This window comes from Anabrus simplex, chromosome 10 (assembly GCF_040414725.1).
Source record: "Anabrus simplex isolate iqAnaSimp1 chromosome 10, ASM4041472v1, whole genome shotgun sequence".
NCBI lineage: Eukaryota > Metazoa > Arthropoda > Insecta > Orthoptera > Tettigoniidae > Anabrus > Anabrus simplex.
Genome location: NC_090274.1, coordinates 99,632,080 through 99,659,326, shown reverse-complemented (window position 1 = coordinate 99,659,326; position 27,247 = coordinate 99,632,080). Strand labels below are relative to the sequence as shown.

The following is a 27,247-nucleotide window of genomic DNA, read 5'->3' as shown; positions in this document are numbered from 1 at the left end:
GCTGAAAAGTTATATCAGGTCATGGAGCTGAGTGACTGCAAAAGTGCAAAAGGGCTAAAGATCAACATGGTAAAAGGACAAATGTGCATAAGTATTAAATGGCTAAAGGACAAAATAGCAAAAGGGCTAAAAGCTAAAGGGCAAAAGTCAAAGACTCTAGCGTGTGAGCTGATGCGCACCATACTGTTGGTTTTTAGTGTTTGGAACCGTAAATTTTATGTTGTAACAATTCGAGCTCAGAGATTTGAATTCTAGAGACTTATAGTAGCTCATAATACTGTTGATATCACTTAAGAGATTAAAACGTAAAAGCTTGTGTGTTTAATTGAAATGCAACAAGTTCGACTTCCTTTCGAGTGGGGGGGAGAGCAATAATATTATTCGCTTTATGTCTTACTAACTACACTCGAACGTTTGAGAAGTGTTGAAGATCCAATCTGCTTTCATGCTGAATACTCAACATTCATGCACAATAAGAAAGATAAGGCCAGCATTTTAACCGCCTGAGCTACTCAACTCGACAATTAATTTGCTAAGTGCAAAAATTTCAATCCCCATTTCAAACCATTTTTCAAGATGCCGACGTGCTAGAATTTAGACCTGCAAGTTTTTAGGTATGTGCCAGTAAATCTAACGACACAAGTCTGATGTATTTGAACACTTTCAAATACCATTGGGCTGAGCCAGAATCGAACCTGCCTACATATTTTTTATCAACATTCATATTTACGACATCAGAAGAGATTTAATGAATTTAATATGAGATAATAATTTTCCTTCAATTCCAATTTCTTTTCTCAAATTTAAGACTTTGAAATGAAATGTCGTATGGCTTTTAGTGCCAGGATATCCCAGGACGGGTTCGGCTGACCAGGTGCAGGTCTTTCTATTTGACTCCCGTAGGCGACCTGCGTGTAGTGATGAGGATGAAATGATGATGAAGACAACACATACACCCAGTCCCCGCCCAACCCAGCCAGGAATCCAACCCGGGACCAGCTGAATTGAAGGCCAGTACGCTGACCGTTCAGCCATGATTAAGATATATTGGGATTCCTATTCATCAATTAGCTTAAGCATTTTGAATATATTTAGACTTAAGAAGTAACATAAATTATATTTTTGCGGAAACCAACGATTCGTAGGATGGAAACGTCAATCATTATTACTGGCATGTAATGCACTCGTCGAAAAGCTCTTCTCATCTTTCTTGGAACTCACGTTAAAAATATTAATCGTCGCACCCTCAGAGCACACTGGCCTGGATTTGTTTCACAACCCGCTCTGGATGCAGGAAAGGTGCAGTAGGTTATATTTATAATACTATGGAGAAACGTATATATGAATATTGAATTTTCACGACCACATTGTAATCGAAAGCGACTTTCAACCTATTAGGTCGTGTTACGTACATTTAGTACGTGATGAAGAGGTGTTAAGTACAGAACAAAAATGGCCAACCAGACACCAGTGGGATCCGAACCCACAACCTCCCGATTTCGTGTCGGTTGCTCTACCAACTGAGCTATGGTGGCCTAGGCCATCTTTGTTCTGTTGGAAAGGATCTAAGCTACAGATCTGGTACTACTACCATCACACTGTAGAGTGCGTTCATTTGCCCGTTGAGGGCCAAGTCAATGAATATTTTCACGACCACATTGTAATCGAAAGCGACTTTCAACCTATTAGGTCGTGTTACGTACATTTAGTACGTGATGAAGAGATGTTAAGTACAGAACAAAAATGGCCAACCAACGCGAAATCGGGAGGTTGTGGGTTCGGATCCCACTGGTGTCTGGTTGGCCATTTTTGTTCTGTACTTAACATCTCTTCATCACGTACTAAATGTACGTAACACGACCTAATAGGTTGAAAGCCGCTTTCGATAATAATGGATGTCTTTGACAAGTTCGTTTCACAACAAACTAAAGTGTTACTGTGGGTGAACAAAAGGTTCACTTTAGGGGAAAATGCCCCTTTATGTAGTACTTACCTACCAAACCAAGAGTAAAATATGGAATAAATCTGTGGCTCATCTCTGATTTGGACACGGCTTACGTGTGCCCCACTGAAGTTTACAACGTAAACCAGTAAACAGACATAGAGAAGTGAACCAGGAAAGGAATGTGGTATTGAGACCTTTCAAGGATATTGAGGAAACAAGAAGGAACATCACTACATAAAATTTCTTCACCAAATTCACCCTGGCTAGAGAGCTTCTGAAAAAGAACCACATTTTCAACAATGACTGCTTTGTTCTTTCTAAAATAACTGATCATCACCTTTCATACTGGAGCAATCCTAGAGACTTAACACTTGCTGATCCCATATTCCACACTCCTCGAACAGACCTATTGCCAGGAACTCAAGTTTCCATGCAGCATTTAATAAGGGATCAGAAAACTCATGGAACCAAACTAGTTCTCCAAAACACAAAATCAAGGTGAATCTGTGATGTATAGGTTAGTATAATTACTTACAAAGGATAAAAGATGATCATCGAAGAAACATACGCAAGTGCCAGCCAACAAGGGTTATACCATGGATGGTTCACGGGGGAAAGATATAAATAATACACAAGCAGTCATGACAATACAAGGACACTAGTGTATGAACAAGAATTGGCTACTTCAGATGTATTGAAACAAAAGACACAACAAGTTACAAATAGTACAGCACAAAAAAATTTGAGATAAATTTCACAATGAATAATAAAGGAAATGTTACAAACATCAGTGAGAGTGACACTAACATTTACAATTACATTAATTAAAAAGAACAGATGTTTTCTAACCAAATGTGCAATGAGAAAGAAGAAACATTAGGGAAGATATTGTAGAAAGAAAAGAATAGGAGAATCCTGCTGAATTAGTGTCCAGACGACTACAAATGAACGTAATCACCAACAAGACAGTTTGCTGCCATGCTCCTATATGGTTGAATCCCTTAAGTAGCCCAAAATGAAAACGTGATGATCAAATTCATCTCCCAATTCACAAAATGCCACTAATGCTTCTTACAGTCATGCATGATGATCTGTTCATAACAAAAGTTGCAAGATTAAACAAGGTATAGAGAGTAGCTGCATATTGTTTGCAAATTATCTGAGATTAATTCAACAATGCTACAAAAGTTCATTGAGATCCACCTATTCAGTACACATTGGGTTCTTAAAATTAAGATTTTGCTGGGCTGAGTGGCTCAGACGGTTAAGGCGCTGGCTTTCTGGCCCCAAATTGGCAGATTGGATCCTGGCTCAGTCTGGTGGTATTTGAAGGTGCTCAAATACGTCAACATCGTGTCGGTAGATTTACTGGCATGTAAAAGAACTCCTGCAGGAAAAAATTCCGGCACCTCGGCATATCCAAAAACCGAAAAAGTAGTTAGTGGGACGTAAAACAAATAACATTATTATTATTAAATTAAGATTTACATCATGTCATACTAATTTAATGGGACATGTTTCGTCCATTGCATGGGCATTATCAGCTGTGAACTCATGCGTAAAGGATAAAAACAGGGTCCTGTTTACACTAGTCAAATCGTTACATAGAGAAACATGTGTTATCAAAATGAGGAAACTTGTTGTAAGTTCACAAATGACAATTTACACAATTAAGACATGTCTAAAAATATGTGCGAGAATAATTGTTAATGTTGGTTCAGACTTACATTGATATCTTTAAAGCATTTTTTAGAATAGCCAATCTATCTATATTTTCATAAACAATAATAGAGGCTATGGCTACAATTATGGCCTCAAGTTTCAAGTTCAAAGTATGAATGGAATCTAGTTCAAGGCAACTCAATTTGAAGTCATAGAATGGTTACCATGAACAGTAAGTAGTTTAATCATTGAAGGATGACATTGAATATACTTGCAGGAAGCTTGTAGTGTTATCATAGAGTGCACATCTGTGTGACTGATGGAGTCATTATTGTTATCAAGCCCGTATTTGTAAGTCTTCTTATTCTTGTTGAAAAAGTGAAAAAAGGTTCACGACTGTGTGTTGCCGTGTGTGTCTTTAGTAGCTGATGTGTGCTATTGGTCAAATGGGAATGCTCGCGCTTCAAGTTGGCTACAACTTGAATGTTGAATCAGCTATTGAGAGAAGTGTGGTGATGAAACTGTAATGAGAGGAGGGTACAAGGATTTTAGAACATCAGAGAAAAAAAGGGTTAAATTTGATGAAAAACGCTGCGTATACATTTCCTTACCCCCTCGACTTTTCTGGTGTGAACTAGTTGCCTTTGCAACCTCAGAACAGATGACACTTGCACTTCTTGTATTGTATATGTGTGGAATTGAGGGAAAGGGTGTGGAGGAGACAAGATGGGTAGAGAGCTGAGGTTATGTGCTGTTTGCTGTAGGAGGTTGGTAGGGGCAGACACAGAGGGAGTTACCTTTAATGGAATGATGGGAGCTTTTTTAGAATTTTATTTTGATTCAAATTTCGTGATTGTAACAATTTGGGTAAAATCTTGTATAAGAGATTCTTTACTTCGATCATTCAGATTTAGGTCTTTGTTATAGTATTGGTCCAAATATATATAAATGCTTTCTAATTCATTCATTATTTCCCTTTGCCTACTCTTGATACTTGTAAGATCCTGTTCGATAGTTATGAATTGATGCCCTTTATCTATCATGTGATAGCTTGTTGTGCTTATTGGCATTATAATGCTCTTCATACCTTTAGGTTGAGGTATTTGTTTAACTTATAAGAAGTCTGGTTGGCTTTCACATAGCATGTTGCAAATCTCATGACTGGTCCGTATTGAAATGTACATTAATGTATCAATGATAAGAAAGTTTATTGAGATTCACCTATTCAATACACATTGGGTTCTTAAAAATTAAGATTTACATCTAGTCATACTAATTTAATGGGACATGTTTCACTCAATGCATCGGCATCATCAGCAGTGATCTCATGCCTAAAGTATGAAAATCGGGGTCCTGATTATTCTAGTCGAAGTGTTTCATATAGAAACAGGTATGGTATGTTATAAAAATGCGGACACTGGTTGCAAGTTCACAAATGACAATTTACAAACTTAAAACACATCTAAAAATTATGTGTGAGAATAATGGTTAATGTTAGTGCAGTCTTACATTGATATCTTTAAAACATTTTTAGAAATATCCAATTGGACTATATTAACATGAACGATAAGAATGTCCATCGCTAAAATTATGGCATCAAGTTACAAGTGCAAAGTATGAATGGAATCTGGTTTACCTCTTTTGGACCCAGTGTCCATGATCATATACACAGCTTTCAGCATTCTTTTTCTAATGATTCAAGTCTACTTACAACTTCTGAAACGGCTTGTCCATGTTCATTCACTTCCCCGCTTCTGCTTTTGGTAACTTAGTACATCTATCAGGGACTCATGGAAGTAGAGGAATAACTGAGCATCAGCTTGCACTGATGGCTGAGAATTCATCAGATAAGACGTCTATATTTCTCGATTATATTAGTAAATTAACATTGTTGTATGGTTTAGAACTATTAATATTTAAAGTAAATTGCACATATAATGATTAGATGGGTATAGTTTGACTGGGTAACCTTCCATTGATGTGTCATCTGTGTATAAAACAGTATGTACATGATCATGTCCATCCTGTTCAAGGTTTGTTTACTTAAGGGATATATAACCTCAATTACTTTTCAATTCATAAAGTATACATTGACAGTATAAATGACTTTTATAAGCATGATATAAAATACAGTGATTGTTGTAACTGCCTGTAACAATAATTATCACATATTAGGTCTAGATATAATAGTGAATATATTTGAAACTGTAAACATAGCAGAATTACTCGTGGTTCTAGTGAAGTAAATTATTTAAATCTGAATAGCTTATAACTGCTTTATTTCTTATTCAGGATATAATTACAAGGTTTTATTTCTTTTAGGTCCATCTAACACAAGTGACAAATGCTTGGATGCATCTCAGATACTGGATTTGTTGGAAGCAGGTGAAGTATCTGATGTGGATGACTTCCTCAGTGATGAAGAAAATGTAATTCATCATGATAAGAATATTAGACACTCACTGAGAACTGGAGTCGACTATCAACAGAAAACTCAGCACGTATCAAGTGATGAAGGGAGAGAAGATGAAGAGGATGAAATTTTGACCTAAGGATCATTTCATGAAACATATGCAAATTTTATCACTGCAAAAGAAGGACAATAGGTGGCGCTGAAGTTCATTAGTTATTTCTGACATTGAATGGGAGGCCCCAGAAGGGAAATGTGATGAATGTTCCTTTAGTATATAAAACTGTCTGATTCTGATAAGATTGCATGGTGTATTAATATTTGTGCTCTGCAGAACATCATAACCAACTTCAAACCAGCTACAAGCCATGAGATTCAGGTCTTGTTTGCTCTGCATATTGCTGTTGGCTGCTTGCAGTTTCCTAGAGTAAGACATTTCTGGGACAGCACACTTGGAATATCAATATTTCTAGATAACAGGACCCGTGACAGATTCTCCAATTGCACAACAACTTGCATATCGTGAACAATTTAGATAGACCTGATGATTGCAATGATAAACTGTTCAAGGTACACCCTCTTTACATTGCTGTACGTGATTGCTGCTTGCAGTTACAATTAGAAGATAACTTATGTATCGAAGAGCGGATGGTTCCCTTCAGAGGACATTTTTCAGTGAGACAGTACGTCAGGGTAAGCCCTACCCTTGGGGGTTCAAAATTTTTGTTCCATGTGGCAAAAGTGGTTTAGCGTACGATTTCTTACTATATCAGGGCAGCACAAGGGTCCTAAATCAGGATAATGTACAACAGTTAGGACTAGGGGCAGCCATGGTACTGCATTTATCAAATTGAATTCACAACCATAGTCAGAAATTAATTTATGACAACTTCTTTTCAACTTACAACTTGTTCCGCATTCTAACAAGTAACAACATACTGGCAGCAGGTACATGCTAGTCCACCTGTAATATCTGACAGTGATGCAAAGAAGAAAGGAAAAGGTCATAGTGATCACCTTGTTACTAATGATGATGTGGTGATGGTCAAGGGGATGGACAATCATTTTGTTGTATTTGTTTCCAAGTTTCTTGGTATCGGGACAAAAGATAGAACTCTAAGATGGGATTCAAAAGCAAGCATGTCGATGTTACACACCCTGAAATTGTGAAACTATATGATTATGGAATGGGTGGAGCAGATCTCCTTGATCAACTAATCAGCCTATACCGAATTTATATCAGGTCAAGGAACTGGATTCTGAGAATGCTTTTTCATGCCGTGGATTTAGTTCTGTGTAACAGCTGGATTGAATATCGGAGAGACTATGAGTTATCTGGTGTACCTAAAAAGCAAGTTATGTATCTGGTTCACATTCACATGCGAGTTGCAGAGGGCCTTCTGAAAGTTGGTAAAGCGGTATATACAAAGAAATGTGGAAAACAATCGCTTGAACAAGAAGAAGTAATAACAGCACCAACATGGAGAAGAAGAGGTGAGATACGCCCAACAGTGAAGTTTCAAAAGGATCTAACTGATCATGTGCCTCAGCACAATCAACAGAAAGAGGCAGGAATATGTAAGAAGTGGGGCTGTATTGGGAGATCGCATTTCCGATGCAACAAATGCAATGTACATCTGTGCCTCAACAAGGACCGTAATTGTTTTGGTGGATTTCATAGGATGTCTGAAAATAATGGCAAGTAATTAATGATGCCTATGTTGGAGATGTTGCCATTTCTATAGTTATCTTATGATGATCTACTGTTCAAGCTGTAAATTATATTCAAGTGGCTGAACACAAGTGACAGCACCTATTAGTGCAGATAGTACATGAATATGGACATCCCATAAATGTCAATAACAATTTTTTTAAATGTTTGCTAATGTTTATGGACATCCCTTCAGAAGCCAATGTCTCTCAAAAAAATATGTAGATGGGAAAAATTCAGGTCTGAAAGGGTTAAGGCAACTCAATTTGAAGTCGTAGAATGGTTACTATGAACCTTAATTAGTTTAATAAATGAAAGATGACATTGAATATTCTTGTAGGAAGCTTGTAATGTTATCATACATTAGAGTGTACAGCTGTGTGACTGATGGATTGTTATTAAACCAGTATTTGTAAGGTGAGTCCACAAAGAAAAGTAAAGCAAAGTCATCTTCATACAGACCATGAAGGCCCTTGGAGGAGTGGAAGGTAAAGGCTTCCACTATTTGTAACCTCGGCACGTGATGGGGTAGAGAGGTTAGCTCTATGCCCGGCCGTATTTGGCCCCAGGAATTAACCTGGTACTCATTTTTGGTGTAGGCTGACTGAATCTCAGGGCCATATGCACCTCCAGAAATGGAAATCTCGTTTCTTAAATTTTACGACTTCCTGAGGGGATATGAACCCACGTCCTTCCGAGCGAACTGAGCACACCTTTACTGCCTCGGCCAGGCAGCCCCTAAGGTGAGTCCACAGTCTTCTTATTTTTATGAAGAGGTGAAAAAAGGTTCACAACTGTGTTGCCGTGTATGTCTTTAATAGCCGATGTGATAGCTTCCTCTTGTACTGTTAGTCAAATGGCGACGCTCGTGCTTGAAGTTGGCTACAGCTTGAATGTTAAAATCGAAAGCTGAGGGATGTGTGGTGAAGAATCTGTATTGAGAGGAGGGTAGAAGGATTTTGAAGATTAGGGAACAAAGGGTTAAATTTGACAAAAAACGCTGTGTATACATTTACATACCCCCCTCAAACTTTGGGATATGAACTAGTAGCCTTTGCAGCATGAGAACAAATCACACTTTAACTTTTTGAATTGTATCTGTGTGGAATTGAGGGAAGGGTGTGGCGGAGGAGAGTTGAGCTTATGCGCTGTTGGCTGAACATTTACAGCGATAAGGCACAAACTTCTTTGGAGTAGGTAAAGATCAAGGCCTTTCTACAAAACAACCCTCAGAAAACCAAATCCACACAACTGCAGGCATGGGACTGACATGGCATTTTATCCCTCCTGCAGCACCACACTTTGGTGGAAACTGGGAAGCAGCTGTCAGGAGTCTGATATATCACTTCTGAGGAATGATGGATTCTTATCACTTCACCAACAAAGAATGGACCACTCTTAAAACAGATACTCATATCCTCTCACCAAATATTTTTTAGACATGTTTTAATTGTGTAAATTGTCATTTGCGAACTTACAACAAGTTTCCTCATTTCTATGACACATGTTCCTCTATGTAACACTCTGACTAGAGTAAGCAGGATCATAAATTTTATCCTTTAGGCATGAGATCACGGGTGATGATCATGCAATGGGCGAAACATGTCCCGTTAAAATAGTATGACAAAATGTAAATCTTAATTTTTAGAACAGAACCCAATGTGTATGGAACAGGTTGATCTCAATAAATGTTTCTAACATTATGGAATGAATGTACATTTCAATATGGACCAGTCACGGGACTTGTAATATGTAATTACCTGAGATTGTTGTAAACAACCCACGGAGTGAAATGAAAGTCCACTGTTCATATTGGAGTTGAACCCTGTAGACAAATGTTGGATGAATGTTGTGTAGGAAACTATCAACTCATATTAAGACTATAAATCCAATCAAAGATAAAGAAGGCAATCTTCTTGTCGGCAGAAGACTGCACAATACTCCAATACTACTGGAGCGGAAACATTAGAAATTCTGTACCATATCGTCTCACAAATATAATTATGATAACACCTTTGACTGCTTCATCCTGGCACTCAACTCTCCGGAGAGGCAGGTTTAGGATCTCATCAGCAAGGGGGATGGAAGAAGCTACACTCTCGGTTGAATGCAGATACCTCAGAACAATTAATGCGAAATACACAAAGGGTGCACGTAACCCCGACGTACCCATTCCTGAAAACTTCAATACACTATGCTGGCCAAATTCTCATAAAAAATGGTGTGAGATCAAACAAGACCAGACTGCCTAGCTAACAAGGCTGTCTACATACATATGATACCTGATCTCACCACAACAACATTTCTCTCTGCACTTTATCGACTTAGTTCTCATAGAGGTCAACACCTCAACATTTACAGTGATAACGCACAAACGTTTTTGGAGCAGCTAAAGAAATTAAGACCTTTCTACAAAGCAACCGTCAGTAAGCCAACTCTTTCACACAACTGCAGGCATGGGACTGACATGACATTTCATCCCTCCTGCAGCGCCGCACTTTGGTGGAAACTGGGAAGCTGCTGTCAGGAGTCTGATATATCACCTCAGACGAGTGACGATGGATTCTAATCGCTTCACCAACAAAGAATGGACCACTCTTACAACACATTCTCACATCCTCTCACCAAAGCTAAATGATGACCCTTTTGACACTTCATAACCTGGATCTGCCCAAGATTTTATTTTTTGAGAATCATCTTGCAACTTTTAGCGTTGGATAATGTGCATTATGAAGATCCCAGAAAAGCTTTAATTTTATTTAATCGACATGTAACTTCCGAAAAAAAGGCCCGTGCCATGTGCCATATATGGCATGCTGGGCAGTAGTGCTGTCTTTCGTTTCACATATGAGAATTTGGATGTTATTCCGCATTTGGCTTGCAGATACGCCTTTATCCAACACTTTCTCTTGTAAATCATCAGTATACAAGTTTTTCTTCAATATTTGCATATATTACAAAAATAATGTTGTTCCAGACCTATTAAAAATACCTAGATTTTTGGTGCTAGGGATGATTTTATAGGGGTTGTAAATGACCTGAGCTGTTAATTGTATGAGGAAATGAATTTATAATTAAGATAATAATGCTAAAATATCACAAGCTACCTAAATCACTTATTACATCGCAATCAGTCTGTATGAGGAATTATAGCAGCGGTATGTACAGAGATAAGTCACTTGTTCATGTGAGTACTGCACTAACGGTGATGATCTGAAAGGCAAGTACAGACTACTTATTACCTTTGTGCGAGTGATAATAAGTAAAACAGTCTACACATAAACCTACATTGGACTTGGTACACTGGGTTCTAGGCCTAGCAAGGCAATTTTCTCTTCGCTCCTGGAATTATAGAAAGCCAATGATGCATTCCATCGTACCAAAGTACTTGTACTGCATTATGTCCAAAACAATTAGATCTGCTGAGCAAGGGAGCAGCTTCGTAGCATGTAAGATAAGTCTGGACAATTGCTCGTCGAAAATCAAGGTGAAAAATGTCTTCTCGAGATATGTGTTTCAGCTGCCATGCATTATGCATTAGTTCGCTGAAGCTGGGTACCAGGTAAATTGTCGGCGAAGCCACCTTCAGTTTCATCTCCGCTGTCATCATCTGACAAAACTGCAGTGTCTGGAGGCTCCATAAATACATTTTCTACGTCGGAAAGTTCATAATTTTCCAACAAGTCGAGTACGTCTCGCAATGAAATTCTCTTAGAAAAACGTATGAACCCTTAAATGTGAAGCATATGAAAATACAGGATGAATAACCGCATAAAAGATACATTTCAACAAGAAAACCGCAAAGTAGTGTAAATTTTATGTGAAATACTCTTGTGATTAAAAATGGTTAAATTAAATCATATGATTTACAGCCTACACTATCGTGCATTGCTAGGTTGATAAAGAAAAGTTAAATGAATGGAAAGGAACATCAGAACTATAACAATTATATGCTGAGTTGTACCAGACAGAAAGACAGCACTTCCGCCCAGCGTGCCAGATAAGTACCACGAAATTTCTACTTCAAATGAAAGGACACCTATCATCACCAAGACATATCTTAGCTAATCCTCATACATATAAGGACCTTAGAGAAAAATATAGCACAACTGGGTCCATATACATAACTATAGAAGTAAACCAGGAATTACTTACTTCAAAGGGTGCAGCCATTACTGGCACTCATGAAAACAAGACTTCCTTTTTATGTAGCTTTATCGTACAAATGCGTACGATATACTAAAATAAACTACACAAGATGTTCGGCGAGACTTCTCTGAACACGACAATGCTGTAGTAAACAAAACAGTGCGCGCAGTTTCAATAATAAGAGTCCAAGAAGAAGGTGTAGTTTGCCGTCCCATATATGGCACGCTGGGCGGATCCAGGTTAATTAACAACATCCCATTTCCTTTTAGGAGAGCCAATTACTACACTCCCTGATCATTATTATACTTCCTCTCCCATCACAACCTTGCCCACATGGCTATATATTCAGCAGCTAACCCAGATCTCCTGGAGGAAATGGTCAAATGAAGATATATACATAAAGCAGAATATCTGTCTGTGTGTCTGACTGTATGTACCTTATACAAATCCATACCGTTCCATCAATTTGAACGAAATTTTGTATACTTAACTCTTAGAACCCTGTGGATAACCCCATATACAGGAATTTTTAACATCTCTCTTCATTCCCTAGATTTAGGCCGTTTGGCACATGAACATAGGCTAATATAGGCAAAATATTCAATTTGTCATACAAGGACGAGACAAAGCTAATGATCAAAACTCGGTAAGCCCTATGGCCCCAAGAACCATGTTCTAATGCCCTAAACCAACCGTTGTAGAGATATTGGCAGCACACTACCCCTGCTCTAGGAATTGGATTAGGAAATGAACTGTCGTAACCATGGCAATGTCAGTTCCAGGATTCTACAGCAGCGAGATTATGCATGTACATCTGGGCATAGCTGCAAAACAAAACTGGTACACATATGACTTACTGTCTGAGAAAAATATACTTCTGTGTACGACACATAGGAATCCATTGGGCGGGGATGGAAACGGGGTGAAGTATAAAAATAATAGAAAATGATCTATATTAATGTAGAATTCATACTTTTTGGAGTCACCGCGGTGAACAGTCACACTCCACATATAATTTAAGTCCAAGATCATCCCCATTGGCACGGTGGTAAGAAGGGATGGAAAATAATTTGTCCAAAATGATCGAGCTTACGGATGAAAGTACTGTATGTATGTTCCAGCACAGCTCTCAACCAAACTTGGTATACATACGACTTACTATCTGACAAAAATAATGACTGTGGGGGCAAGACACCCCTAGTACACGGATATTAATTTCGAAACCATAGTTTCCAAGGCTCTTGAGAGGAACTGTGACAATATGGATGCCGTTTAAGTCATATTCAACCCGTCAGAATGTCCAACCTGACCAAGATTATGGATGTAGGCGTGTGCAATCAAGCATACCTCTCAAGCAATCTTGGTACACATATGACTTACTTTACTTACTTTCTGAGGAGGAGATGACATGCAAATAATGTGTATTGGTCCTGTTGAAAAGTACTGTACTACATAACAATGAGGGAAAGCAATTTCTGATCACTTATGTCTAATACAATTTTACCGTACTATGATAATAGAATTCATGAATTCAGACTTCTGCTGCTTAGTCCATATCAATGTCGAGCATTGCTAATTTGGAAATATGGTTCAGTCATGTTCACTGGCAATGGTTCTCGGCATGACTGTTTTAAGGTGTAAAACCCACATGGGAATTAGTCCATATCGACAAGGAAAATTGTGAGGGTGATTTTTTAAAATGAAAAGAATCGTAAAGGAATGATCTCTTGAAGATTAAGGTAAGAGAATAGAATGAAAATCGGTATTTTAATCCGGGGATTGAGGCACAGCATCCACGCTATAAAAATCCACAGCCTGCTTCCAGTCATTCAACGAAGTCAGGAATGAATTGAATGAAGCCCCTCTCTAACAGCGAGAATGGGAATTTTGCCGGCTACCGAAGAATCCAGGCTATAAATAATAATATTCACGCTAAGTGAAATGATACTTTAGGGGAAGGCCTAATATTTAATCTATATAAATAAAATTGAAATGACCGTGTGTCTGTACATTGACTATTTTGGCAGCATTTTTACTCAGTTTTCTGTTTCAGGTGTAATAATGATTATCTGAATTTTTTTAGCTTTGGTATCTGTTTGCCTGTTTGTTTGTCTGAGTTCTTATAACTGGAAAACTACTGGATATATTTCTACCAAACTTCATATTTAAAATCCACCTGTCCTCGGGTTGGTTTCAGGTTCAATACTGTTTCTAAATCACTGAATTAACTAGGGTTTATTAGAATCCAAAACTGTGATTTCGCACTCCCTCGAAATATACACAACCAAACTTAATGTAAATCCTCCTGCCTTAATGGAAATCAATTTCAGAAACTTTTTCCTCATGTGCATCATTTCAATATAAGGATTATTAAGGGAGATATCATTAACGAAGGTTCTTCAGCCTAACTTTAAGCAGACTTTCCTTCTGGCATTTTTGTCAATTTGCCTGTTTGTTGAGTTCTTATAACTGGGAAACTGCCTTATATATTTCTACCAAACTTTATACCTGTCCTTAGGTAGGCATTAAGATAATATTATTTGTAAATCCAGGTTTGCTTTGGGGGTTTATTGGGAGTCAAAACAGTGATTTTTACTCTCCCACAAAATATAAATGATCAGAATAGAGATCTTCCAGCCTTAAGGGAAATCAATTCCTAAAAAGAATATTCTCATGGGCACCTTTTCGATAGGAGGAAAACAAGGGGGTTATGATTAATGGACTGTTTTACAGGCTGTCATGTAATTTCAAGTTAGGATAAACAGTTTAATTAAAGAGCCAGTTTACTCTTTTCAAACGAACAGATAATAAGGGAGGTTATTGCCAATGATTGGTTTCATATTCTTCAGCCACAGCACCACTCGCGGTTTCAGATGAACAACAATATGTAACCAAGAAATAGGGAGATTTACGAACAATTTTGGAAAAGGAACTGTGTTGTTCAATAAACTATGCGATTGACCCTATTCCGTCTCCACTTTGTTCAGCTTTAATGTACTTCGAGTTACTGCCATGTGCTTTCGTGGTAGAATATCAGTTTAATGTGCTGTATTAAATGATTGAATACAGGCATGTAACTTCAAATGAATTCATTAAAGATTCACGAAACTGATTAACAATTCCCATGCGAAGAACGGGTACATATGCTAGTATCTCAATAAATGGGAAATGAAATACCCCATAGCAACATGTTCATACTGAAAGAAGATGACCCATGCCATGAAGTGGACGATGGCAGTGATCAAATATGTACCCCGGTAGTGACAAATTAATTCATGTAACAAATGTTCAGATGAGTAACGGTGAATTTACAAGGCCTATTCACAAACACTATCCTTTACGAAGTATGAAACAGAAAGGGAAGATAACTCTTGAATGGCTTATATATTCATTGCATGCTTAAGTAATATTATACGTCACAATGGACTAGCAACAACACAACCACATTAGGAAGTATAAGAATGTTTTTCACTTGCCACAAGATGGCTACAATGTGTGTAGTATATAAGTGGACCCTCAAAGTAAGCAAACAAGCATATCACCTGAAACTTGTATCTATAAATAATTGTATTATCTAGAAATCAATAATTAATATAATTAATAAGATTACAAAGGTGTTTCATTTGGAAGCAACTAGTAAAATATCCTGGAACAGTAATAAATGAATGTATTTTATAGCTATTTTGTGTTCGAGAATATTTACGAAGTCAAAAGTATAGTAGGAATGATACCAGGTCCCAAATGATATAGAGTAGAGGTCCTTGGAGCAATCCTAACTGCTGCACAATTCATAACACAAAATCATTGAACAACATGAAGGAAACGTGAAAATTAGTTAAGTAAACAGTCAATCTCATAAAAAAGTATATTTTCCATAGGATTATTAACCATGTGCACTGAAATGAAGGGTCAAACCCTGGTATCTATTGAGCCAATTTCTAACAATTTTCATTACCTGACAAGGTCTTATCAAATTATGTACATTACCTCAAGAGAGTTTTCCTGCATTGACCCTGGCTCTGTTAATTCCGACTTAACTTCTTCTTTCAGAGCTATCACTTCTGATGCATGTTCAATTTTTTCCTGTGAAAAATAAGATATATTAGGTATGCTTGTAACACACATCTACAAACACTGTCATGAGCAAATGAGCATGTTATTCTATTAATTGCCAGTATTACAGTTACTTTCAAAATTTGTCTAATGTTTAAGGAAGATTTCTACCAGCAGGGGATTGTTATAACCAAAGGCTGTACTGAGAATGGTGTTGCTATCTTTGCTCACTCCTTACACCAGAGAAAGAATGAGACAGAGAACCGAATATAATAAATAATAATAATGTTATTTGTTTTACGTCCCACTAACTACTTTTTAAGGTCTTCAGAAACGCCAAGGTGCCGGAATTTAGTCCCGCAGGAGTTCTTTTATGTGCCAGTAAATCTAATGACACGGGGCTGTCGTATTTGAGCACCTTCAAATACCACCGGACTGAGCCAGGATCGAACCTGCCAAGTTGGGGTTAGAAGGCCAGCGCCTTAACCGTCTGAGCCACTCAGCCCAGCGAACCGAATATCAAATGAGAAGCATTTTGTAGCCATATCAGAAGATATCCTACCAGAGATGGAATTGGGGCCATCTCGCAGAGAATTTGGAAGTAAGTAGCCATAGACATAAACACTGAATTTTATGAAATGTTTTCACATGTACAATCATATCAATATAACCTTAAGGGTTGTTAGAACCAATTAAAAGTGTTACATTTGTTCTAAGTAATTTTTTGTTCTCTGCATAAAATTTGTTTACAGACAGATTAAAATATCTTGAAATATTGGAATCAGAATCTCTACTCTGGTTTTGCAGAGCTCATAGGCTCTACATAAAGCATTAAGACAGTTTTGTTTCAAACAGCATATTTCGATGCTTCCAAGTGTAAAATACAAAAATAAACATGAAAGAAGCAGGCTTATCACAGTCATATACCAGCAAAAGATCTGATGTAGCACAAACTCAAAGCAACAACAAATGAAATATTTTATTACTACAAGGATGTTATGTAGTGTTCTGTGAAGAACTGTGGGGATGAGAACACTGTCAGTGGAAAATCAACAGTGTTGGAGTGTATATCTGCAGTTTTGAAATCTCTTTTATGATCTACTACGCAACCTTTAAATTTCTCACTAGGATTCACAAAACCCTGTCAGCACTTCAGTGGGAGGGGAGGGACTGTGATCAAAAGCTTATGTTCTGGTATAAGCCCGTATACATGGTTCTCTATATAACATAGAGTCTGACCTGTATTTGTGGAATAAAATGAGATAATCATTATTCTGCATTTCTAAATGAATTCAATTTCTGAGCAAACATTTAAATTAAGAGAACGTATATTTAGATTTTGAGCTATTTTATCTTTCGTATGCCATAGGCAAATCTGCTCTTTCCTTAACACACATATCTTCCAACACATTGTGGAAGTGAGGGTAACCCAGATTAATCATACCTGTGTTGACATTTTGTTTAGCAGAGTGGTGTATCCAGTCTCAAGAACACTAACAGAATATTTGTAATTTAACTTCTTCTACACTAATTATGATAGGAGTAATAATTTTTAACATGTGGTGCTAATGGTGGTGCAGTAGTGTTGGAAGACATTAGTTTTAAAAAAGTACAATGGGCCAACCATCCTCTATTATAATCAGAGGGGAAAAATAGAAGAGATGCAACCCTTAAACCAAAGTAATTTTGACAACGGCAGTAAAAAGTACAGACTAATCCAACCCCAAACTTAACACACTTGCTAACAGTTTCTGATACTGGCAAACATTTCTTTAACATAATTTTCATATCTGTACAAGTTTGATGCAATAGTGTTATAACCAATATTAAACCTAGAGTTCTCGATCAGGAGTGCACTCATATGCCAGCTTCAGGTCTGACACAGAACATAACAAGATACATCAAAGGTAGAGATCTTGAAACAGCAGTACACTTACATCTTGGATATGTTCAGACACCATTCTCTTCTGTAGTACCACTAACTCAGAACTCAAAACCGCAGATTTATTCTCAGAATTGCATTTATTAATTGCAGAATTTCAGCTTAAAGCAACTATTGGGCAATATCTCGTCTGTATATTAGCAGTTCACAGTGTTTGCAACAGATTATTACTGTCAAGTCACAGTTATTCATTGAACATCTCTCTTCAAAATCTCAAGGTTTTCAAAGACCCTGAGGTGCCAGAATGATGTGTATGAATTCACTTTCATGCCAGTAAAACTACAGACATGTATTGGGATAATTCAGCTTCTTTAAATACCTCTAGACCGAACCCAAATCACACTTGCCGACATTAAATTAGCATGTCATCAGTTTACCCTCAGATGAACACCCACTGAACTGAAAGCCACACACTCATAACATTGCAATGGATTGTGATTAGAGTAGCAACAGACAGAGCAAGGAAAGGTGATGAAAAATCTTGCATCTTCTCCAAAACTTTTCCACTGCCTCTCCGCTTTTGTCAGGGTGTTTTCTTTATACAATCTACACTCACAGTAAACTTCTAAGGCACAATTTTTCTACATGCTCACCCAACATTAGTGTAATTGTAAAGAAGTTTGAATGATGAAAATCTGACCTGTAATTTATTTTGAGGGAAAAATATGTTCTCCATGAGAGCCAGGGACCTAATGGCCATAACCTAATTCAATCTAGCACCCACCATTTACCATCACTTCAGCAACTATTATCACAGCAATTGGCCGATATGATAAGAAATTATGTCAACTCCACAAAGAGTCCATTACCAAACTATGCAGAATAAATACATAACCACATACCCTCCTGAAATCTATTTCAATAACCAAAAGAGGTAATAAATTAAAAACAGTAAGTAAGTCAATGGGTACATAACACATGAAATGCCCTGAAGACTCAATCTTGAGACATGGCTAATCACAACTTTTTCACTACCTGGACCTAACCAAGACTCATTCAATATCAAGCTCACAACATTGATTCAACTTTATGCCACTATCAAACACAGAATGCAGTGCCATCACCCTAATAAATGCTAGAGGCCAACTATCCATTAGGCAGCCCTTATCTGGTGACTTGTGCCACCATAACCTCTTTCCTTGTTCCATGAACCATGTTTCTGTCATTAGTTTGACCCATAAATGTACAGGAGAAAAAAGATAATTTAAAATTGGTTAATTCAAAATCCTGCCTAATTCAAAGCAGCTCCTGTTCCCAGAAATATGAGGTATGGTTTTCATGTTATACAAAATGTTAGATTCGAAATATGGATACTCGTAATTCAAAGAACAGTGTTGGTCCCCATTACCCAAATTCAGACTTTCAATTCAAAACTGCCTCAATATTTTAAAAAAATTGGTGTTTTTTAGAGTAATTTAAATTCAAAATTTATCCGGGTCATGATAGAATGCGTCTTCCGGAACTGGCTGAGGTAGTTTTCCGTACATTCACTCACTTCGGTGCATCTACAGTGTGCTTCACATTTGCCAAGTTCAAGTAAAATCTTAATTCTTTTGTATTCAGTGTTTTAAGGAAAGCCACAATATTATGCAGCAGACAGTGTGCAGAGAAGCAGAATCCACAAACAATGGCGATGCTGACAGTTGGCGAAAAATTGTGCATATAATCAGTTCATGCGCACCGAACAATATCGTAAATGCCATTGAAACTGCATTTCTTTTAATGTCGAGCCCAAACAGACATGGTTTCATAGGAGAGATTGCCACCCGGATAATCGTACAAGGGTGGGGTCATTGTACTGTGTTGCAACGCACAGGGAAGCAAGACGCAAAGCATTATTATTTGACTTTATAGGAAAGTTTGACAAGCTACGATGTTTTATGGGCGTCGGGCACTTCCCGTTGTAGTATAAGGCATCTAAAGAAATGCAAACACAACAGTAAACCAAAACATAAAGCATTTGAACAATGCAGCCAGCATAATTTGTCCTTGTCTTTCAATCGTATGTGATTTTCTTTCATTGTGAATGTTGTGTTTACCAGTGATTTACCCAGGTGCATTATTTGAATAATGTAAATGCACCTTGTTGGATACTTTTAGGAAATAGCTTTCTCAATGAGATTTGAAAGTTTACTTCATAATGCGACAATTACGAGAAGATTTTCGAGAGAAGTACCATAGCAGGAAATTGTACAAGGATAGAATCACTGTACTGTGTTATAAACTTGTGATGCAGACTGAAGAGAAAGGATTTCTCCCCTCGTCATAGAAAAGTTTGATAAGCCACAATGTTTTGAGAACATTGGATAAGTACTTTCTGTGGAAGTACAGGACATCTAAAATGCGTACAGTACAGTAATTCAATGAATAACGGACATGCACAGAGGAGCCAGCACAGACTTTTTCACGTCTTTGAATCATACATTTTTTTCTTTTGTTGCATGAGGTTATGTTTATCAGTGAGTTGTCCAAGTGCATTATTTGAGTACTGTAAATGCACACTGTTGGATACATTTTAGAAATAGTTTATTCCTATGGCATTTGAAGGGAATAAACTGTGTATCAATGTTAATTGCATGCAGTAACAGGTCTTAACAATATTTTGGGACATGGCAAGTGTTGGTTTTATCTGAACTACGAGTTGGTGGTGAACTAAAAAATATATAATTCGAAGTCCGATTTTTGCGTTCCAATATAACTAGGTTTTACTGTACGTCAATACTGTGGTTTGTAGTTCCTAAGAGTTGGCAGTTTTCTGTATAGCATTGTGGCATATTCCCTTCAAAGAAACAAAACGGTCGTAATGTGCCCAGATGCTCATGCAACTAATGGTGACTGCTGGTGTTAATATTGAGAAAGCACATAGTAAATTATTCCCCCGCCTAACTTAATCACCTACTAAGGGTTGAATTCTGATCTCTATAAAGTTATCTGGAATGAGACTTACAAGTGATGCATTTGTTGTTCCTTCAAGCCACGCTGGTTCCTCCTTAACTTTTACTTCCAGGTCCATTTCACACTGCAACTGAAGTAGTTAGAAGTTACTGGAATTGTTAATTACTTCCAATGACCATAAACTGAAATATAAGCCAAAACAATATATTACATTATTGCTGCCATTGCTACTAACATTATTTGTCAAGAGACTCAGCAAAAAGCTTGTGATTTTACATGATCTTCACTACTACGATCATACCAAAAAGACTCAAAACATTTCATGACTGTTGATATTGTGATCCTACCTATAGGACCTCAAGTTTTCTATGACTGATACTATGATCATAGCTAAGAACCTCCAGTTTTACATGACTTCTAAAACAGTGTTCACTTCCATAGGAAACATAATTTAACATTTATGTCGATATCAAGATCATAGTCAAAAGATCCCTAGTTTCACATGACATATTATATCGTATTCATAGCTATTCACATACAGTTTTATATGGAACTGAAACCACAGAAAGATGACGTTTCTTGTTAAAAATCGAACGTTTATTGATTGTGATCAAAATGCACAAAATGTTTTGAAAATTCAGTGACTATTCCATTTGCATATCACTCTGATCATCCGGGTGCATATCTGCGAAACTTCCTACCATTCAAAACTAACTGAACAACTTCACAGTGCCGTGAGACTTGTTCTATCAACATTTTTCTTCTTAGGATCAAATTTTCTCAAACCATTCTCCTCTCATTGAGCTGATTCACTATCTCTTTATTTCAGACATGCTCTATCCATCTGATCTTCAAAAACTTCTGATAACAAAGCATTTCAAATGCTTCAACTCTGTTTTTCTCAGCATCAGTTACTATCTAATGTTTCATTTCCATACGGTGTCATACTTCGTACTCAGTGTAAACATATTTTTTTTTAATTTTTCAATCCGTTGAACCTAAAGAACATGATGAAGAACAGATGGGAGTTTAGGCAAGTTTTAGTGGTGACACTTATCGATAATGAGAAGGTATATGTCAGTGTACCATGGTGAGTGGTCTTGGATGCATTGATAAAAATGACGGCAGGGAGGGGAGAAGAACCAATAATAAAAGCCATAAACGAAAAGCGAGTAAGTAGGAAGAATACCACGATAGGACAAACAAACTGGTTCAAAGTAGAAACAGGACTTCAAAAAGGATGTGTTTTATCCCCTCAATCCCCATTACATTCATTGGTAAAATTCAAAAGAGTATACAACAAAAAATGGGAACCAAGGTGGCAAAGGCCTTACTCTTTGAAGATGATGCAGTAAAATGTGGAGAAGATGAAATTGATGTACAAGAACAAGATACTGTACGGAATTAGGAGATAGAGGAATATGTTATGAAAATAAGTGTGGAAAGTGTACAATAGTAGTGGTGACTAGAGGTAACAGAGAAGGAAGTGGGAATATTGAAGGAAATTGAAGACCATTAGAAGTAGTGGAAAGCTTCAAGTATTCAGGGAAAATAATTGCATAAGATGGGAAAATAAATTAAGAAGTTGGAAAGAGTATTGAACAAATCAATGGGTTTTACCAATGTGAGAGAGATATAGTCCGTAACTGACACATCCCAAAAGAATGCAAGGAAATTTAGCACCCAACGTATTACACACCATTTTGCCATATGCAGCAGGCACATGGACAACAATAAAATATGATGAAAGCAGAATGCAGGAGGCCAAGATGAAATTCCTTACAGAAATAATAGGGAAGACATGAAGGGATGTTCTTGATTCACATTTCAACCCAGAGGGCTGGAAATGGAAAATGAAGAAGAATTTGTTGAACTAAAAACAAAAATTTATAATATACTGCTATCAGCTCATTTTATCAAACAATGCCACCAACCTTTACTCAAATATACTTTCTTTATTTTGCTGTGCATGTCATGTCAAATCACACAACCAAGTGGTGTTTGCCAGAGCATCCTTTGAAGAGAGTTTCATGTCAAAGAATTTGTTTAAATGTTTAGCAGTTTCTATTGTTCCCCAGGTGGTACGAAACTTTTCTGTGTTGAATACCTTGAGTAGTGCCTCACAGACATACTGCAATAACAATGAATACTACAATTTCTCCCATCTGTTGCTAATTGAGTCAATTCTTATGCATTGCCAGGGAACATGTTTCTATGTAAACCCATATCTATTCAGGAAACTATGATCAATTGTATTTAGTATATTTCAATGTAGGAGACAATACTGTAGTGCGTCGTGTTTACATTTTCTGGCCATCACAGGTTATTCTGTTAATATATTAATGGTTTAACATTCAAGTAACTACCTTTTACAGTTTCCACAGACAGAATTTATTCCTGAAGATTTTTCTTCCTTTCCTGCTAGTAGTTTAAAGTTGCACTAACAAGTCCAAGGGAAAGGGATAGGATTAGGTATGGAGCGGCATTAATGAAGTTTATTAATGATAAAATAGGGAAACCACGGAAACGATTTTCAGAGCTGCCGATCCTGGGATTCGGACCCATGCATACTCACCACCACTCGCTCCTGAAGATCTTTTACACACCAATAAATCAGGAAAAAACTTGCAAAAGAGAGGCAGCCTACTGTTACCTAAATCATCACGAGTAATTACCGGATATAAGTGTTGTGGGGTAATCATGTGATACAGGAGAAACTACTTCTCAAGATTTCGAACCCTACTACCATATGTCGCAGGACATTCACAGCGTCGCTATTAAATTGCACACAGTGGTAAATAACACAGCAACACAATAATTAAAATTAAACACTACATACTGTAATTTCTTCCTGAAACTACCATCCGCATTTCTTCACCTGAATAGCTCTACAGAAAAAAAAAAAAAAAAAAAATCCTCATTCCACTAAATTTAGATATACGATATATTGCTACTACACACGACTTGGCGGCATTGCAACGAAAAGGCGAGTTTTCAAAAAGATAGCCAGTTATAGGCCTATGCGTATACATTTCTTATGGTTAATTAAAAATAAAATGAAAATTAAACATTAAATATTGAAAATACGTATATACTGAAACTGAGAAAGATTAGTATTAACTTCTTACTGTTCCCAATTGAGATCTATAAGTTTCGTAAACATAAATTATTGAACTAGAACATTACCGACAATATCTTAGAGGTTGTGGACACGGTGTAAAATGATAGAAATCATAATTCCTCTCTCAAGAAAATCGGAACACAACTAACAGAATAAGCTGTACAACTGGCTAATACCCGTCTTATATAACAACATACCTGCCACTTCGAAAACAAAACCGGATATTTTAATGCAGTTAAATCTAGAGATGGGCACTATCGACTGAAAACCACTATCGACTAGTCGGGCGATAGTCCCTTCGAACTATCGACTGAATAGTCGAATGTCTTCAGTCGAACAAAAGTATTCATTACTTCCTGTCGAGAAGACTGAACAGTCGAATGAAAGTACTCATATAACGCAAGTAGTCAGCAAATACAGTAGAGACAATACGCGACACTGAGCGAGATATCGAGGGACAGCTATTGGAGCTCACTCTAGCGGATAGACCTGAACAGTACTGATTCTCTCGTAAGAGCACGTGTATTTTTGTGTGAAGTTTTTGGTGTTATTTATGCGTTTTCAATGAGTTGACGTAATTAAATAGTGGCGTGTGTCATTCCTTGATATCTTCTCTCAACATGAGGGGAAACGTATGTGCTGTGTTTGGCTGCAGTAATTACTAAGTAGAGAAAAACGCGCGGTCGTTCTTCAGGTTCCCCCGTGACAAGAACATGTAAGTAATATTGTGTTTGCATATATATTCTTCCAGTGACAGAGATTTTAATAGTACTTCACAGGGGCGAATGCTGGTCATGAAAGTAGGCTTGCTCTTCCATTCGTGAAAGTTGGTGGGGTGGGGCATGCATAGTTCTGAATAAAATTTATAAAGCCAACAATCGCTAAATCACATGAAGATTTTAATCATCGGTTACATGAACATGCATTCAAACTGGTTACGTCACACCTTCAAGAATGGCCAGAAGAATAACAATCAGACACATTTTATAATTATTAACAAATCATGACAAGCCAGTGATTATATTTAAACAAGTAAACGTCAAACTATGTACACAGAAAAATTGCAACTATTTATTAGATCTTCCTACTTGAAAACAAACTCTAGGCTACTCTGCGGCTTCTCTTTACAAAACCACCAATAATTTCATCACAGAAAGAGGACTGTAATCTAATTTTTGCAAGCAATCCTTTTTCAATCGACAACATAGCTAATGATGATAGCCTCTCCTGACCTTGAGTCGATCTGCAATATGTATTAATGCGTCTCAGTGTTGAAAAACAACGTTCTGCAGAGGATGTAGAAGCAGGAATTGTTGCTACAAGTTTGATGAGCTTGAAAATTTCTGGCATACCCAAGTACAATTTATTTGTATGCATAAACTGCATTAAGTCTGAAACATGTTTCTCTTTAAAGATGAAAAGATGAAGATGAATACATCACACTTACTTCGGTTTTTAAGCGAACAATGTTGAAAAATAACCCATAGATCTTTTCTAGGGCAGTAACATCACTGTCTGGAAACCTATTTCTGTGCTTCTCAAACAAATCACAAACCAACAGCGAGAAGAACACAAATGTCTTTATGCATTTAAAACGCTCTCCCTTTTGGACAAGTACATTGTCAATTATTTCATTGAATAGACGTTTGTATTTTGATTTTTCTGGTTCATCACTAATTCTTCGATTTTTAGAGCACGGCTGTCCTCTGTAAACATCAATTTCAGTATCAACATGTCCATAAAAACTATCAAAATCTTCATTTCTCATTGACTGGATATTTAAAAAGAGCTCCTCAACCTTCTTGCCACAATACTGAATATCCAGACTTTTTGTTTGTAAAATATTGAACACAGTATCGGAGAATGAAAAAGTCTTGGAGAACACTGCCAGCAGAAATCTAGTGTTGAACTTATGTAAGAAGTATAAAGATCCTTGTGCTTTCAATGTAGTGTCTTTATCCCAGTCGTCTGAAGTATCCTGTACATGTTGAAAGAATTTCACCAGCGTATTATAATATTCCTTCACAGTATTAATAAGACGTGAAGCAAAATTCCATCTCGTTGGTGCTACTGTTGGCAACTTCTTCTGAACAAAATCTCGAAGAGCAGCTATTCTCCTTGTAGACTTTGAAAAAAAAAGCAGCAAATCCTGACATTGTTTGGAAGAAAATGGTACATTCATTGACTTTTGAAGCAGACTGCTGTAGTGTTAAAATCAATAGGTGGCTATAACAATGCACAAATGTCGCATATGGATACTGGTCTTGAATTAGTTTATTAAGCCCATTCACATGACCGGCTAAGACAGCAGCACGATCATATGTTTGAGCCACAATCTTTTCCTCACAACTGAACTCTTTTAAAATAGCACAAACATGATTTAAAAGGGCTCCAGCAGTTCGATCTTTGATAACGTCAGCAAAACCAAGAAACCTCTCTTGAATTTCACCACTTTCACCTACAAAACGGAGTAAAGTAGAGAGTTGTGACTTATTAATAATATCGGACGTTTCGTCCAACATTATTGCCACAAAAGTTGCTTGTTTAAGCTCCTCCTTTATTCCTCTCACAATTACTGAACTTATTTCTGCTATTATTTAAATCATTTTGGATTGCAGACGATGTCCCTATAAAAATGGTGGAGTCTTTCAGATGAGCTGCCAGAAGAGGATCATATTCACTTATAATTTGTAGAAGTTCAACGTAATACCCTCTGTTTACGGAAGTTGCAGACTAGTCATATCCACGAAATGGTAGTTCCTGTTTTGCTAAAAAAAAAAAAAACACTGCATCGATCAGTCACGATTTTTCTTTACCTTTTCATTATGAAGTTGGTCACTGATGCGTTTCTGTTCATCCAGCTGGTGCTCGATCCTTGCACGCCCAAAGTTATTTAACTGCAAGAAACACTTCATATGGTTTGGAGATTTCTCATGTCTTGTAATGGACAGTGCCAAGGTGTTCAAACTGGCAGGGCCACTTTTACACCATACACCGTTGTCTGTCTGTTAGGTCATCAGCCCAGAGGCTGGTTGGATCCTCAAATAGCACCACCAAAGGTTATGCGGTTATAAGGAAACCCCAAAAACCAATGGCAGCACCAAAATGAGGCGTTACTAGGCAAGATGAGGAGTGAGGTAGTTTGCCATTGCTTTCCTCACTGGGTCAGAAAGTACTATTGTAGCACGACTGACCCTATGAGCAACACCTTTCATAACACTCAGATGCACTGGTCGTGCTCTGAATGTCATTACTCAGCACTACCCATACCCCAGCAGCTTCCATATTGTCACAGCCATGGATGTTGACTGGGACTTCGGTGGAATCTACACTTTACTCTGGCCTGTGCCAAGAGATGG

At 37.3% G+C, this 27,247-nt stretch overlaps 1 protein-coding gene and 1 non-coding gene across 2 annotated transcripts in view; both read right to left on the bottom strand.

The window, feature by feature from the left end:
* The window catches only part of LOC137502396 (zinc finger protein 782-like), a 68,089-nt gene extending 44,043 nt beyond the window's left edge, over positions 1 to 24,046 (bottom strand). The window contains exons 1-3 of the mRNA XM_068229461.1: positions 23,954 to 24,046; positions 20,820 to 20,949; positions 15,865 to 15,960 (exon numbers count right to left, since the gene is read on the bottom strand). Coding sequence (XP_068085562.1) covers positions 15,865 to 15,960; positions 20,820 to 20,885 — 162 coding nt within the window. The 5' untranslated portion in view covers positions 20,886 to 20,949; positions 23,954 to 24,046. The remainder of the gene's footprint in view (positions 1 to 15,864; positions 15,961 to 20,819; positions 20,950 to 23,953) is intronic.
* TRNAS-CGA (transfer RNA serine (anticodon CGA)) lies at positions 1,463 to 1,536 on the bottom strand. Its single transcript has one exon. It is a non-coding gene; the product is annotated as a tRNA-Ser (tRNA).
* Positions 24,047 to 27,247: the final 3,201 nt, after the last annotated feature.